Source organism: Drosophila mojavensis, unplaced genomic scaffold (genome assembly GCF_018153725.1).
Source record: "Drosophila mojavensis isolate 15081-1352.22 unplaced genomic scaffold, ASM1815372v1 contig_81, whole genome shotgun sequence".
Taxonomy (NCBI): Eukaryota; Metazoa; Arthropoda; class Insecta; order Diptera; family Drosophilidae; genus Drosophila; species Drosophila mojavensis.
Window position 1 is genome coordinate 5,647,824 of NW_025318907.1, and position 16,289 is coordinate 5,664,112.

Below are 16,289 nucleotides of genomic sequence, written 5' to 3' on the forward strand. Positions count from 1 at the left end.
TATGTATAATTAACTTTTTAACTTATGAATTTTAATTATCTATCATTTCTAATTGTAAGTTATTTTATTATTTATTTATAATCAATTAGGTCTTTTATTTTATTATTTATAATTTATAATTACTTTCAGTTATTTTATTTTATAATTTTTAATAATTGATTTGTGTTATTTTATTTGTTTTTTACATTTTTCAATTCAATAATTTCAGCATTTCCAATCCATTTGTGTTATATGCAGCCTTTATTTATTTAGCTATTTAGAAAATCAATCAAAATAAATACGACTTATCAGATTGGTGCATCTACGAACAGTATTACACAGAACAGTATACGAAATACTTCTTCCGTAGTTTAGCTTATAAGGAGTAAGCTTTACTAATAAATAAGCTTTAATTATATACAATTTAAACTTAAGCTCAAAAGCTAATGAAAATCCAAATTACAATGAGATTTTCACTAAAATTGATCTTAAGGATCAATTTTGTTCATGCTATAAAGAAAGTTTTCAATTGGACTTTATAATAAACGAACATCCATTTACATAAGTAGTAAACTAATTTGTAATGAGTTGCGCCCCTAAACTGAATGTTTGAGTTATTTACAAAGATGTTTATCATCATAAAAATGTTCTCAATCTGAGTGTTGATACATTGACAAGAACATTGAATAAATTTATCTTGATCGTAAGAGAAATCTTCAATATAAATATTGAATCGAACTAAATCGAACTATAGAGTCGCTCAATCTATTTGCCCTGCAGCTTGGATAGAAAGTCCATTAAAAATTGATGGCGCATTCTTATCTCGGACTCGTTGCGATTTTTCAGCTTAGCGCCTATGCGCTTGATTAGATGCTGACGATCCCGGGCACCACGTTTCATCTCAATGAGTATCACTTTGTCCTCTTCTCGCGTCCAAGCTGTCGTTAAGCTGGGCGGAACTGGCGGCGGTTTGAATATGTCGTCTTTAGGGTTAGCCGTTGCCGTCTCCGTCTCTGTCTCCTCCTCGGCGCAATTGGCTAGGCTGGCCACCACGTCCAGTTTGCAGTCCTCGTCACTATCGAACTGCGTCGTAATCACATGCTGTGGCGTGCTCCCAGAGCTCGCCGGAGTCGCATTCAGTTCATCGTTGGACTGTTCAATGTCCATTTTAATGGCAGGGAGGGGTTGCTGGGAGAGCGAAATATCAGACTCCATGCCACCATCCATTGCATCGGCCAAGGGCTTTTTATCATCCTGCGAATTGAGTTCCTGTTTGGCAGCGGATGCGGAAGTGCTTGGGTTCTTGGCTTGCGCTATGATCTGTATGTCCGCCTTGGTGTCCGTGTCGCTGCTGTCCTGGCTGATCAGGGTGCGTAACCTCTTGGCAAACTCAATGGCCGGAGAGGCGGGCGCCGGCGCTCGCGCCGCCGGCTCATGTATTACCACCATGGGCTGCACATTGTAGCGCGGACGCGCCTGGCTCTGATTCGAAGGCGAACGCACCTTTTTGCTGGGCGACTTGCGTTTGTCCTGCTGTGGCGAGGCACCGCTCGCTGAGCCAAGCAGCGGACTAAGTCCAGATAGAGGAGACACATTATTTGCCGTCTGGCGACGCGGTGAAGTTTCGCCAAAATTAATCGCCGTCTTCTTCGCGTGCGCATGATGAGGGCCATGATGATGGCCCACATTAGGCGTGCTGCTGTTGGCATTATTATAGCTGCTGCTGCTATAATAGTTGGAATTGAGTCGCATTGCATGTGCTCTCAATGCCACGTCATCGCACATGTCCAGGGAGGAGCTGCTATTCTCCTCGTCTCCAGTGGTGGTGTCTATGACCAATGTTCGACTGGCATCATCCTCTTCACTCCGCTCCGCTGCATCATCGCTATCCACAGTGATAGCAGCGCTTATCAATTTCTCGCCCTGAGCTCGCACGCCATGGGCACAGGTCAGGGTGCTGCTGAGCGGCTCGAGGCACTGCTCATCATATAGGCTGGCAGCGCGAAAGGATAGTTTAGCGGGCAACATAGCTCTGGTGCCATAAAAGATGCGTCCATTGAGATACTTCAATTGACAGCCCGGAGGTTTGCCCTGCGGCGGCGAATCCTCCTGCAGATCTTGTATGGTTTCTGCAAATGAGCCACTCGTGTTGCCCAGAACCTCGTGCAGAATCATGGTCTCCGCTGGCGGCAGCACACTAAAGTAAATAATCATAATTAAATATATAATATGCATACGAGTTTTAGTACGAACCGCTTTGGTGGCTTGGCCTGTGGAAATTGCTGTACAAACCAATCGCATAGGAACTGATTGCCTTTCAGCAGTGGCAGGATCTTTGCCTCCACCTTCTTCATGCTCACGCTGGGCAGCTCGGCCAGTTCGCTTAGGCAGGCATAGATCTTGCGCACTTGGGCCGGCTGTTTAGAAAAGTATATGTTCAGCTTGTTGATAAAGTTGCTCGCGTTGGTGATCATGAAGTACTCGAAGTATTTGCCCAGCTCAGCGGCCTCGGCAGGTAGCAAAAAATTGAGAAACACCTCCGCCAACTCTGGATAATCGGGCAGCAGTAATTTTTCCACTTTCTAGACATATCAATATGTATAATATATAAGTAGAGTCAGGGAGTGTGAAAGTACAGCACTTACCAAATACAAATCGGCAACCTTATCCTGCTTGGGGTCGAACGTTTGCAGCAGATGATTGAACTTGTGACAGTCGTCCATGCGATTGGAGGACAGCAATGCCTCCTCCACTTTCTCATAGAAGTTGTAGGCAAAAGCTAGAATTACAGTTAATTAAAATAAGTTGAACAGAAGTAACTCTTTGGATTATCTTACTGGCATCCTTGCGATTGCGCTCTTCTGGACTATCCGGCTGCAGCATGTGCCGCAGCATCTCCTCCTGTCGGTTGGCTCGTCGTGCCGCCTCCTCGCTACGTTGTCGCTTTTGCTGCGGCGTAGACTCCGGCGTACTCTTGGTTTCGCAAAACATTTTCAAATCCACTAGCAGCTGTGTGTACAGCTCGAGCGCAAAGAAACGTCTGTGATAGTATTGCACAGGCGGTGAATGGGCGTAGAGCTCGCCCTGCTGCTGCAGGTAGCTGGCGTAGCTGGTGATTAAGGTTTGACAGCGCCGCTGCAGCTTACGGCGCAATCGCTGCCGCAGAACGTGGTAGCGACTTCGCGGCGGTGTTGTCGACGATGATGTGGTGGCTGAGCGGCGTGGTCGCTGCTGGCGAGACACAACCAAACGCTTATAAATTCGACAACGAGCTCGTTTGGCACTGCCTGCAGAGCAACTTAAGCTGTTGGTGTTTAGTTCCTCGTTCTTTTGCTCCGCAGACTTTTCCAATTCAACGATCTTTACGCTCTCTGTTTCAGCATCAAAGCAGAGATTTACAGCGGGCGGGGCATCCTTTGGCAGTGGCGGCAATGGGGGTGGCAACGCCAATAAACTGCACTCGCTGCTTGGTTGAAGGCTGCTATTTATGTTCGCCACATTGCTAGCGTAGTCCGTGGGCTGAAATGGCACAGAGACGCCGGCTTTGAAGGCATTGGCTCCTAGATCGCTCCCGAAGACGTAATTTACATTAATGGTCAGCGAAGACAAACTTTGCTCGCCGGATCGGCGGGATCGCTTGGGGTGTGAACTGGACGGGCTTTTCTCCTCTGCTTTTGTTTTTGTAGGTGTGGCAGACTGCGCCAAGCTAGTGACACTGCCATATGGCGCTGAAGGCTCGCCAAAACTGTCGGGCAACAACAAATCTTCTCCCACCGCCTCGCGAACAAACTCCAAATACGACGTACTCGCTGCTGATGAGGAACGTGTTGAAATTTGTTTATGGTTGCTGCGACGGGCGCGTTTGTCGTTATTCCAGTTTTTCTGCAACAATATTTACAATTTACATCACGCAAACTATATTTCTTTTGCAAAAATGTTGCATATTTACAAACTTTGCTACTGTAAACAGCAGAATTGTTGATATTTCATCGATATAACATGTTGAGTTTTCGATAATAAAGCGGGAAACTTATGGATTCCTTCAAGTGTTGCTCAAAATCAGAAAAGGCTAAACCGACTGCAAGCTATATTTTTGGCTAAAATACTAATAAAATGTTCAACACATATTCCAATATTTATAATTCAATTAAATTACTGCTAATTAATTTTTGAATATGCTAACAATTTACAAATTTTAAATTTAAATCATAAAACCGCTATGTGAAACACTGGACATGGAATTCGTGTTCGTAAACAGTCAGTGATGGCCGACGTTATTAATCGTCTATCGATTACACTGAAAATTCAAGTAGCAAAGACAGAGAGTGTTATCGCTCTTCTACACATCACTTGGCGTAAGAGCGAAATAGAAATTTTTTGTTTTCAATTAATTTTGCCATTAAAAGCAGTGGAACTAGTCAAAACTGAACGGTTTTCAATTTCAACAGATACTGCCGTGACCATAACCTAATCAGAAGATCCAAACAACGCCGTTGGAGCAACAGCTGGCAGCTTCAACAAAAACTGACCACGTCACATAGAGTTCACATTCCGCTTTCCCAAACAAACAAACAAAATGAGCAAAGTGACATTTAAAATAACACTCACGTCGGATCCTAAGCTGCCATTCAAAGTGCTCAGCGTGCCTGAAGCAACGCCCTTCACAGCTGTGCTGAAATTCGCCTCCGAAGAGTTCAAGGTGCCCGCAGAGACGAGCGCCATCATCACAGACGACGGCATTGGGATTAGTCCTCAGCAGACAGCGGGCAATGTGTTTCTCAAGCATGGCTCCGAGCTGCGTCTGATACCCAGAGATCGTGTAGGCCACTAACTGACCACTTAGACCTATTATTTTTGTATTCATGTAACATGTATAGAGATTTTCCCCGCTATTAAATTTGTAAAGCTCGCAAACATAAAATGAGCTTTCAATCATTTTCTAGTTTTCAGGGATTTCCATAAACTCTAATTAATATTAGCCAACTACTGTACAAAATGTAGACTTTCTAGATTTTTATAGAGACTTGTGTACTTACCTCAATGTAATACTTCCAGCCACTTGGCAGCAAATCGTATTGTTCCCGCGGCGTACGCACAATGCCGCCCTCGAAGCCTATCAGGACTTGATTGACGGGCGGTGCTCGCTCGTGGTCAAAGTAATATTTGACCGGATTATACTGTTCCATGTCGCAGAGCTCCTGAATCTTGGCGAACACTCGGCGTGCCTGTTTGCCATGTATTAGATCTTTCACCATGCGGTTGCATGCAATGCGTATGGGATCTGCGCCCTTCCTCACCGGAAACTCGGCACATTTGATTGCCTTAATATACTTCTCAAGACCCATTGCCATGAGTTGGTATTCCGACGGGGCATAGGCGGCGAATTGGACAGTTCGTGGCTGGAAAGCCATGCGCGGCAAATACTGTGGATACATGAAGACCTTGCTATCGAGCATGAGATCCATGATGCGGGGCGGCAGGCGTGGCACTTGACGGGTATGACCATCACTGGAAAGTGAAAAAGGAATATGTTTAGTGGAATCACGGACAAGAAAAGACATGTTGCATGTTGTACCAATGCAATAAAGTCAACTGATTTTCCTACTTTCTGGGTGGAAATTAGTTAATCAAGATTGGTTAAAAATAAACGCAATTAATGGAGGATACTTTGCCATAAAGGAAGTAAACTCTAATCAGACTTGGCTACTTACTAATCAGCAAGAAGAAAGGACAGTATTCCGCTTGTAGCTAATGTAACGCTTTCTACAACCTCCTTGGCTACTTGATGAATGGGAATACATATGAATATAGGGCTCACAATTAGTCTGACATGTAATTCGTTAGTTATTTACTCCTTAGCTTATTTATTATATGGAATTCCTCAAACTCCACTCATTTCAATATAGTTCGCACTTTCTAATCAGAAATAGTTAGTATAAGGCTCTTAGTTACGAAAATACTTACGTTAGCTCCGCCTCCTTGTGTATGAATCGCATCATTGTTTGGTTCTCTTCCTTGTACTCATCGCTGCTGAGATCGTGCTCCCATTTGTTGATGAGCTCTATGGCCCCATTCAGATTCCAGCAATTGAAACTGGCGTCCTTGACAGCATGCTGCTGCAGCTCCTGCAGCATTTGTCTGGGCTTATGCGCCATCGCGTAGAGCAACGGATGCGAATAGGTCTGCAGAAAGGTCTGCGTCAGCATTTGGGTGTGTATGCGAAGCTGTTGCTGTAGCAGATCATGCTGCAACTGTGTGAATCCTTTGGCATTGCTCGGTGGCTCCACCGGAGCTGGCTTTACATGGCGCAAACTCTCAAAGTACGCCTCGTACTCGGAGTGTAAATGCTTGCGGATGGATAGATACTTGCAGGTGAAGTTGATGTCATAGGGCTCGGGATAATGAAATGAAACGGGATCTGGAGATGGAGCAGTAGGAGGTACAGCAGTAGGCGGAGCAATTTGTGGCTGACATTCACCATCTACCGGTAATACCTTGGCCAGCTGAAAGCAATTTCGTTGACCTGGCACAGGCACAGCTATCAGATCTGGAATATGTTGTCCAATGGCCTCCGAGGAAATGTTGACCACCGTATAGGAGCCATCAAAGTTGCTGCCATTCAAGGAATTCTCCGCGATGGGCACCGGTACCAGGCCGCAGATTGTGCTCGGCGTAGACATCAATTGAGGCTGAAACCTGTCCAATTCCGACTGATTTGCCATGGATACGTCCCCAGCCTCGACTGGGCCCTGTACATCAAAGTCTATTTGACGCGTCACTTGGTCGATGGGATTCAAGGGCAGCTGGACCTGGGCTGGCGGAGCGCTGATTGGTGAGGCCGGAATTACATCCGATTGATTTAAGAACTTTTGTGGTGTCTCCAATTCGATGGAGTCCAGCGAAACTCCCTCCTGCAGTAGCCCGGCAAACAGCTCAGAGACCAAATCTGTCAGCTCCTTCTTCGAGATATTTACATCACGCAGCTCTTCCGCATCCACGGGCACCATCTCAGCGGCAACATACTCCGGATCGTTGATCGGATCATCGTCATCGCCCAGAAAACTGTTGTCTATAGAAAAAAGCGGAAGAATGAGTGAGGGATTTATTCATTTAAGTAAATGTTTTTGATCGACTGAACCCGAAAACTATTTAAAGTTACTTTATGACCTGAGTTGATTTACGTATGACTAACTCATTTAAGATTAAAAAACTAACTGACTAATTAGCTGACCAATCATTGAATTATGTATTTTAATTGTCTGATTGACTGAACAAGAATGTATCACTGATTCATTACAAACTGACTGAATTGGAGTTTGATCAATGTAGCATATATTCACATATCACTTACTTAACGGCTTAGAGAAGTCAGTGAGAAACTGCATCCACTCGGCATCATTGGCCGTCATATCATATTCGGGCGCATCGCCCTGCTCCACATCTGGTGGCACAAACTCCGACTGTAAATCCTCGATTGTGGTCTGCTGCAAACAGAATTTGGAGCGCGTCCGCGTTGCAATGCGCGGATCTTCCGCATTTTTATCTGGCGGAAGCTTAAAACAGCCATCGGAGGTGAACTTGACAGGCGACTCCTCGTTGGCGGTTAGCGGCGTTTGTGGTGTGCAGGGATTCGAGTCGAGATCGGAGGCCGTGTTATTGGTATCTTCATCGGACTGAAAGTCAGATTTGATTTTTAAATAGAGTATACCTTTGTTAAGGGATTGTTACCCACATGAAAGTCGTCTTCCTTGAAGGTGTACTCTTCGTCCTCCTCGTCGGAGTGCAGATCCTCGCGGATTAGCACCTCGATTTCATTCAGCGGTGTCTCATTTAAGGGCGGAAGCGTTATGCCTGGCGTTCGATTGAGCTCTCGGGCTTTGGCGCGCGTTAATTTCGGCACCGAGGGCGTCTCTGTGATAATGATGGCACCACGCTGCTGTTGCTGTTCTTCTTCGTTGGCCGTTGCAGCCTCGCGCTTTTCCCTGGCCAACTCATCCTCAGCTTTCAGTGTAACCAGGGCCAGGACATGCTCATTGCGCACGACTCGGCGCACAACTTTGTGCATGTCCTCGCTGCTGATCGCATTGGCACGCGCAACTTTGCGAAGCCGTCGATCAATCTCTTTGACATCCTCTATGTTACAGTCGCCCACCTGCGAGTCGAGACTGGATCTGCGTTGCTGTGGATTCTCCTTTTCTATGCGCCGTCTTTTCCGAGGCTGTCGTTGCCGGCAGCTGCCTTTCGGCGTCGATTGGACACTATTGCTGCTGCTACTGCTGTTGCACGCCCGTGTGGGCGTTTTCATATCAGCTGCATCCCTTTTTTTTGAGCTGTTCGGCATGCTGCTGGTACATGCAGATTGGAATTTAAGTAAATTTCACAAGTTGAAGCGCACCAAAACAAAAGCGCTTCCAGTGTGTACATAAAATGCCGCCACTCAAAAATCGCCAGGGCTACTTTATCGATACAATATTTTTAATTTCGATATTTGCAGTTTTGTTTTATTTATTTATGACAATCTTTTTGTTTTTACTAGAGAATCTGCTATGTACGTACGTATTAAAATTTTATGAAGTCCATAAAATATATTTTCTTTTCAAACAGCCCTCAATTCATATTTAAATACTAATATCGATTACTGGTAACCAACTAACAACAGCTGGCATAAAATACCGCTTCTTTATTATCGAAATGACGTCGTTATATGGCTGCTGCTGTTAATGGCTTTGAGTGCATTTATAAAATGAATCAGTTGTGTAGACGAGTATTTTAAAATATTTATAAAAGAGCATCACATTTTTAAGATGAATAAATTACGTTGGTTAACTCAAACAACTTATTGTACCACATACTTTATTTTTAAATGTAATCTTCAATTAAGAAAAAATTAAATATTTGGCTACTCCAGTCAGTTCATACATTACTAGTTCAAGTTCGACTGACTGCAATGAACTATTTTGTTTAACATATTATCAATGTAAAGACCCAACTTGATTTTAGTTTAGTCAGTTTGTTGTTTTAAAATATAAATAATTTTATTTGTGTGTAATGTTAACTGCATATGAGCTGGCAAGTTGCAGTAAATCAGAGCGAAAATGCGCATCTGCATGGTATCGGACTTCTTCTACCCAAGCATTGGCGGCGTCGAAGAACATGTTTACAATCTCTCCCAAATGCTGCTCGCATTGGGTCACAAGGTGGGCGAAGTGCATCCAAATGGCAATAGGGATTGCCAGAAAATATCTATCTCTCTCCATATATGGATTTTTATATGTGTATATCTTATCTAATCTTTAGGTTGTTGTTCTGACGCACGCTTACGGGGATTGCAGCGGCATTCGACACATAACGAATGGCCTGAAGGTTTATTACCTGCCCATAAAGGTGTGCTACAATCAGTGCATCCTGCCCACTGCCGTCTGCAATGTGCCTATGCTGCGCGCTGTGCTGCTGCGCGAGCAAGTTGACGTAGTCCATGGCCATTCGGCGTTTAGCGCCCTGGCTCACGAGGCTTTAATGGTGGGCGCGCTGCTCGGACTGAAGGTATGAAATGAATCTGCTCAAATCTCTATATGTATTTATATATAATGCAACCACTCTTCCAATCTTGCAGACTGTCTTCACGGATCACAGCTTGTTTGGCTTTGCTGATCTCTCTGCTGCCTTAACGAACAAACTCTTGGAAATCACCTTGAGTATGGTGAATCATGCCATCTGCGTCTCGCACATCGGCAAGGAGAACACCGTGCTGCGTGCCTGTGTTGCGAAGCATCGCGTCTCTGTCATACCCAATGCCGTGGACACGGCGCTCTTCACCCCCGATCCTTCACAGAGACCCGACAACGGGGTCATAAACATCGTCGTTGCCTCGCGCTTGGTCTACCGCAAGGGCATCGATCTGCTGGCAGGGGTGATTCCCCGCTTTAAGAATAGCCCTAATATAAACTTTATAATTGTCGGGGATGGCCCGAAGCGAGATCTTCTGGAGGAGATTCGCGAGAAGACGAATATGCAAGACCGGGTCGAAATCCTAGGCGCTGTGGAGCATGCCAAGGTTCGAGACGTCCTTGTGCGTGGTCACATCTTTGTCAACACCTCCTTGACGGAGGCATATTGCATGGCCATAGTGGAGGCCGCTAGCTGTGGCCTACAAGTGGTGTCCACTAGTGTGGGTGGAATTCCCGAGGTGCTGCCCAATAGCCTAATACTGCTTGCCGAGCCAGACATAGAGGCCATCTATGCGGCGATATTGGTGGCCATAGATCGACATCGCAGCATTTGCAAGCCGGCTGCAAGAGAGGACGGCAGTAGCAGGCCAAGACGTAAGAGGAAAAAGAAAGGCTCAGGTGGAGGACAAGCGAATGGAGCTGCGATAGGTGCTATAGCAGTGGAAGCAGGCGCTGCAGGCGGTGGAGATGCGAGAAAAGCAGGTGCAGCAATAGTTGGCGATTATGCAGGAGCAGCTGCTAGATTAGCAGGGGTAGCAGGAAACGACTCTACAGGAGCAATAGGAGGGGCAGTGGCATCAACTGCCAAACAGGCGGAGCCTGTTCTCTGTCCGCACAGATGCAACGAGCTGGTGGAAACTCTTTACAACTGGGAGGACGTTGCCCAGCGCACAGTCAAGGTCTACGATCGCGTGCTAAAGGAACGAGCCTTTACGCTCAGCGAACTGATCTATTCGGTGTATCAGTGTGGAGCCTGGTTTTTGGCATTCCTAGTCGTTGCCCACTTTACGTTGCGCCTGATGGATCGCTGGCGGCCACGCAGTCGCATTGAGGCTGCCCACGAGGCCAGACGGAAGCCTAGCTAATGCTACATACATGTGTTCCAATAGAACTTCCACTTTATTGTTAGTATTGGTTATAATATAATAGATAATTTGTCAATTAGTTCAAATATACCAAGGTGTTCGCTATAACAGTTTCTGATAAGATATGGATTCGTTTTTAACCGATTAAAGTTACAGTGCTGTAAATAACATATTTTTTTCAATAGAATTAAAGAGCGCTAGGTTTTGAAATGATCTAGTAGTTTTCTGTTAATAAGCGTAATTGTATCATTAATTTCGATTAAAGTATTAATATCAAATATGGTGTCAACAGCCAGTTTTCTTTAAATAAATTTGGAGTATTATTAATTAATTACAGTCTCTAAAATAAGTCCCATCGGCATCAAAACAAAAATACTATCACTTAACAGTTTACTGTTAATTAACATAACAGAAATAGATGTTAAATAAATTCTACTTTCTTTAGAAAAGCAGAATTGCGGTTAACATTTTAATTTAAATTAACATAGCAGAAGAGCAAATGTGCGCCGCTTGAAGTTGGCTGCATCCGCACAATTGAATCTTTTTTACGCGCTTAAATCGATGACACAATTCAAATCGATAGCCTTGGTTTAGTCTTGAAACAAATGCGCTACGGTAAGGTTGTGTGCGCGCGTTAGTTGCGATCAAAGATATAATAATTAAATAGCGAAAAAGCCAGCGGGCAAATACACCAAACAACAATTGCGTGCAGTTTCCTATATGCCTATTTTAAATTTAAATCGAATTTATTATGACCACAAGCAATCTGCATACTTTATTAGAACAGTTCGTGGAAGCGACAATTCAAATGTTCTGCAAAATTGTTAGCGCGTAATTTTGTTCGTTCTGTGTGAAAAGTGCAAAATACTTGGAAATTTGTGAATTCAAGTTAACTGAAGAATTGGTCCATTTTATTGGGAAGCCCGCGCAGCATCCTATTGGCACTTATGACGTCATAAGCGCGCTACTTTTATGTCCAGTTAGCTTCTTGCTCTTTGTGTATGAGCCTTGTGCCTCAGTGTGTGTGTGTGTGTGAGTGAGTGTGTGTGTGCGTGAGTGTGAGCGTGTGTGTGTGTGTGTGCTTGGAATTGGAACGGGATGTTCATTTATTACGCACCACACTTGTAGCTTTGGCTAGTCCTTGAATATACCCTTCTCTCTCTAGCGCACTCTATCACAGTGGCCTTGGGCTAAAAGCCTTTGTTATTCCAGCTTTCGTATATCCTATACGCATATATGCCGTTATTTTATATATTTCATTTTCGTTTCTATTTGAATTGAAGTTTGATATCGCGCTTCACTTTGCAAAAAGGAAAAAAATAAACAATAAATAAATCGACAAACGTGAATTTAATCTTGCTTTGTGTTTTCATTTCATTTGATATTTTAGCCTCAGTAAAAACCATTTAAAAATTCAATTTGCGTTTGGAGAAAAAATAATTGAAATCAATTCAGGTGAGCTTAACTTAGGACAAGTAATATTTATTTATACGAATGTTTACTTTAGATTAACAAAACTTAACCCACTGCTCAGTGCAAAAGTCAACTATAAAAATAAGAAATTTAAGACCCACAAAGCGGAACCAAAAGGCTTTAAAAATACTTCCCCATTTGTAAATATAGCATATTTATATTATCAGCTTAGGATGAGCTTATTTTAATTTACTTACTTTTTAGCAGCTGGCTTGAATCTTCGTTTTAGCATCTGCTGTTTTTTGTTGTCTTTTAGCCAAATTGCATTTTGGTAACATTAAGACTTCAAAGTTTGTGAGCTAATGAATTTTTAATGCGCCCTAAAAATCTCGCCTGTCTCCCGAGTGCTCCTCCAAGGGAGCAGGAGCTAAAAAGAACTCACATAAAAATTCAGCTGTGAATTGTGGCCAGCTACAGAAAGTATTCCAAAATTTGGTTTGCGCCTCGCCGGTTCCCACTCCCTCTATCTGTCTCCTTCATTCTCCTTGCCTTTTGGGGGAGGCTGTAAATAATGAAACACCAGACAAGCAGCAGACTGAACAATAAAACAACAACAACAACAAGGAGAGAAACGTGCAAAAAGTGTGTGTGTTGAACAATGTTGCGGGGGCTTTTCCAACATCCAAAAAAAACATTCGGGGTGTGGGGGAGGGGATAAAGGATAGCGGTACATGTAAAGTTGCAGCACTCAAAGGAATACGAGGACATCATAATCAAAGGCTTTTATTGCGCCATCAAATAACCAGAAAACTGTTAGCTCAAGCGTTTGCAGAGAGTGAGAGAGGGAGAGAGAGAAATAGATATAGAGTGGGGGGCATGGGGCGACACAGGGTTGCCCTTAACTGCTGGAGCCATGTCCGTTATTAGGCCAGGCTGGAATGAAGTGGAATGGCAGGCAAAGGCCGGAAACCGGGCGCAGACAATTTGCCTAGGCACGTTCGACCTAATAAGCTGGACTGAGGGGGGTGCATTGGAGTGAGGGGAACGGAGGCAGTTAGTGAGCAAAGTGCTTCCGTGTTGGGAGGCCAAATCGATTTTTATTGATATCCAAGTTGAATGCACCATGAATTCGATTTAGATTCACCAATTTTGGGGTTGCTCTCCTAAACCCCGGCGAAATTGATTGTCCCAGCGATAATTCTTACTATTTTTCCTCCAACTCTTATGCTCTATATGCAAACGGGCAAAAGTTAGTCGCAAGTTTCTCAAGGAAATCGAAATTGTTGTTTTGTGCGCTTTGACACGCACTTTCTTGATGATAAGCTCGATGACATTCTCCTTTCGAATACCCCGTAATCAAGTGAAATTGTTTGACAAAAGGTATATTGCTTTAAGAGAAATGAAAATCTCTAAACTAAATGCTAGACAAACTATTATAGATATATTATGTATATACTCTCTTATTATTAACGACCCATTACTTCCAAAAATATATTTTGAAATTTTATTTTAATAATAATAAAAAATTTGAAAACAATACTTCAATATTAATAATATGACTTAAATTTTGTTAAACTATATATTAATAATAATAGACTACTAAATACAAAAAGTAATCATTCTTTTATATTAAGCTAGTACTAAGTCAGCTTGGACTCGGCTACAGGGTATCGCTTAGCCGTTCAGCTCAATCTACACCACGTTGACTTCTTCTGCTTTGAAGTTCTGCCCACGTATTTTCTTTCAACTATTGCCTTTGATTTTGCTTTTTCGTACCATCTTCCGTTCCCTTCTCTCTCTTCTTATGTATTTGCCGTCCTCCTTCTCCTCTCCCCTCTTTGGCATTTCTGTTGCTCGGCAAAACTTGTTTTAATTGTTTTTTTTTTTTTTTCGGTGTTTGGTTAACTTTTTTGGACTTTTTTATTTGTTTGATTATTGTGCTCTATTTATAATTGTATTCGAGTTTAATTTTATTTATTTATAGCTTTACGCACTTTTGACATGCAGCGCTTGTCCAGCTATATTAAATGGGAGTACGACTTGAAGGGAGAGCAAGAGACAAGGAAGAGATTGCTATCTCTTTTCTTCTGAAAGGTCGAAACAATGGACACTTGATGGCGCCAGCAGTGCAAACAATTGCTCTTGCTGTTGTTGTTGTTGTTGTTTTGGCTGTGCTCGGTCGAAAGTTAAGTGTTTTGGGTCGAGTACGATAAGCTGCTTTTGGGGCTTAATCTGATGGGTTTTGCGGGTCACTCTTGGTAAGATCCAGTTAGATGCTGGGTTCGTACATATATTGTGTGGGCTTGATAATCAATCAGAGTTGAGTCAGTGAGTCGTGTAGAAAGCGGAAGTATAAAATTAATCTTTGATTAATCGGATCGAATTGTTCTTATCGTATATGAAATATGATGCACATAAAGGATTTGACTTTGAAGTCTAAGCTTTAACGAATTTGTATGTACTATATATGGGTTATCAATATGCAACAAACTCAAATGCATTTCTCCTTAATGGAGTGCTGAAATATGAGTGAGAAATATGAAACTAAATATTTATATATCAACCTTGTTATTGTAATAGTATAACAGTATATATTCGTCCTTTGCTTGTATACCCATTACTCTTTACCTCGTTCCTTCTAATTAATCTATATGCCAAATAAGGATACGAGTTTATGGGCGTATATTTATCTACCCAAAAACTTCAGAAAACCTCCCCTTTAGCTGCACGTTCTATTTCAACTCATATCAGTATATAATCGTTATAGTTATTGCTCACACAGAGTCCTCCCCCAGAACTTTTGACTCTGGTCACATCAACTCATCAACGCCCTCGGGTTTGACCTTTGACAACTGAACCCCGAAAAACAAGTCACAAGACGTCCATCAAATTAGTTCATCGATTTGCTGGTTGGCAGCGCGTGTGACAGAACACGCTGCTCGTCTCCGAAGGTCCTTAAACTCATTCAGTCAACTTAAATGCACATTTCCGTTCGTAAGGCCAGGGGCGGGACGGGGGGGCGTGGCAAGCGCCGCGAGTTGGCGCCACATTTAAAAGGCCATTAAGCACAGTTGCCCAACCACCCACAACGAGAGAACAACTGCGAAACCTACCGCAACTGCGAGCTATACACGAATACAAATAGATATATATATGTGTATATACATATATATGTATATTTCTATGTATATGGGACATTCGGCAACAAAATCGCGTGCTTGACGCAACTTAATTGAGCCCCAAATGAAATTTCATAATAAGCATGAGCAAAAATTGAATGAAAACAAGAGAGCAAAAACAAAGAAAACGCGCAATGGAAGAATTTACGACTTTTTGGGACTCCTGGAGCCAGTAGGACTATAAAGTACACTGTGAGAAACAGTTCTAGCATGAGCTGAACTACTTCTTAATTAAAAATATTAAGGATGTAAACAATTTGTATTCTTTACAAACTAAAAAATCTATGGAACTTTTCATGTCAAGTAAACAGAAGATGAATAAACAGTAAAATATGCTTTGAAATAATCTTAAAACTCTCTTTGCAGTCTCGGTTTTTATGAATTTCATAATAACGAAAATATGTCTCCATTTACATTCTGAAATGTTTTCTTGTTCACCAACATCGTTAGGCATTTCGCTGAGTGTAGACACCAAAGGGCTCCTCGCAGTGGCACAAAAGCTATGCGTGCCAGCCTCGTGGATGACTCATGTCTCGGCTGCGACGGCCTTCACAAGGATTCAATCTGCTCGCTAACAATGCCAGGTCTTTGGCAGGACGATTGTCTTCGTGCGTCGCGTGGGCCAACGGCAAACTGAATTAACTTTGAACTTATTGCATATGTTGTTGTTATTTTCACTTCTCTTGCTCCTGTTTGCCCAGTTTGTTAGCAGCAATTGTTCCTTTGCTCCTTTTTGTTTTAACTGCTTTCCATTGAGTCGTGTTTCCTTGTTTGTTTGTTTGCCTTTTTTCTTGCGGCTGTCCTTTCGCTCAGCTGTTTGCGTGGCGCAAATAAGTTTCATATCCTTGGCAGAACACTCTAGCATTTCCCCAGTCACCTCTTTGGCCCCACAGACCTCGTGGTCC

General features: G+C 43.0%; 4 protein-coding genes across 4 annotated transcripts in view; 3 read left to right on the plus strand and 1 right to left on the minus strand.

The window, feature by feature from the left end:
- Nucleotides 1–221: 221 nt before the first annotated feature.
- On the minus strand, nucleotides 222–8,413 carry LOC6580827. The gene is made up of 8 exons (XM_002006593.4): nucleotides 7,712–8,413; nucleotides 7,331–7,652; nucleotides 5,944–7,048; nucleotides 5,016–5,487; nucleotides 2,817–3,861; nucleotides 2,625–2,758; nucleotides 2,233–2,561; nucleotides 222–2,176 (listed from the first exon to the last, which is right to left on the minus strand). Exons 1-8 carry the CDS (start codon nucleotides 8,318–8,320, stop codon nucleotides 745–747), a joined length of 5,448 nt encoding a protein of 1,815 aa, XP_002006629.3. The 5' UTR covers nucleotides 8,321–8,413; the 3' UTR covers nucleotides 222–744.
- LOC6580826 (ubiquitin-fold modifier 1) lies at nucleotides 4,237–4,900 on the plus strand. Its single transcript, XM_002006592.4, has 2 exons — nucleotides 4,237–4,334; nucleotides 4,428–4,900. Exon 2 carries the CDS (start codon nucleotides 4,556–4,558, stop codon nucleotides 4,808–4,810), a length of 255 nt encoding a protein of 84 aa, XP_002006628.1. The 5' UTR covers nucleotides 4,237–4,334; nucleotides 4,428–4,555; the 3' UTR covers nucleotides 4,811–4,900.
- Nucleotides 8,414–8,681: 268 nt separating the features above from the next.
- LOC6580828 (phosphatidylinositol N-acetylglucosaminyltransferase subunit A) lies at nucleotides 8,682–11,073 on the plus strand. The gene is made up of 3 exons (XM_002006594.4): nucleotides 8,682–9,176; nucleotides 9,277–9,522; nucleotides 9,593–11,073. The coding sequence occupies exons 1-3, from the start codon at nucleotides 9,075–9,077 to the stop codon at nucleotides 10,790–10,792; spliced, it is 1,548 nt and encodes a 515-aa protein (XP_002006630.2). The 5' UTR covers nucleotides 8,682–9,074; the 3' UTR covers nucleotides 10,793–11,073.
- A 1,119-nt stretch (nucleotides 11,074–12,192) lies between these two features.
- Nucleotides 12,193–16,289, plus strand: part of LOC6586781 (protein unzipped) — a 37,558-nt gene continuing 33,461 nt past the window's right edge. The window contains exon 1 of the mRNA XM_044011179.1: nucleotides 12,193–12,247. The gene's annotated coding sequence lies outside the window, so the exon portion shown is untranslated. The remainder of the gene's footprint in view (nucleotides 12,248–16,289) is intronic.

Bases quoted from the DNA above. Each gene is read 5' to 3' on its own strand.
- LOC6580826 (XM_002006592.4), top strand. From the start codon at position 4,556: ATGAGCAAAGTGACATTTAAAATAACACTCACGTCGGATCCTAAGCTG.
- LOC6580827 (XM_002006593.4), bottom strand. From the start codon at position 8,320: ATGCCGAACAGCTCAAAAAAAAGGGATGCAGCTGATATGAAAACGCCC. The intron at 7,049-7,330 runs GTAAGTGATATG...TTTTTTCTATAG, and splicing joins TGACTTCTCTAAGCCGTTAA to ACAACAGTTTTCTGGGCGAT. The intron at 2,562-2,624 runs GTAAGTGCTGTA...TGATATGTCTAG, and splicing joins AGGTTGCCGATTTGTATTTG to AAAGTGGAAAAATTACTGCT.
- LOC6580828 (XM_002006594.4), top strand. From the start codon at position 9,075: ATGCGCATCTGCATGGTATCGGACTTCTTCTACCCAAGCATTGGCGGC. The intron at 9,177-9,276 runs GTGGGCGAAGTG...TCTAATCTTTAG, and splicing joins TGCTCGCATTGGGTCACAAG to GTTGTTGTTCTGACGCACGC. The intron at 9,523-9,592 runs GTATGAAATGAA...CCAATCTTGCAG, and splicing joins GCGCGCTGCTCGGACTGAAG to ACTGTCTTCACGGATCACAG.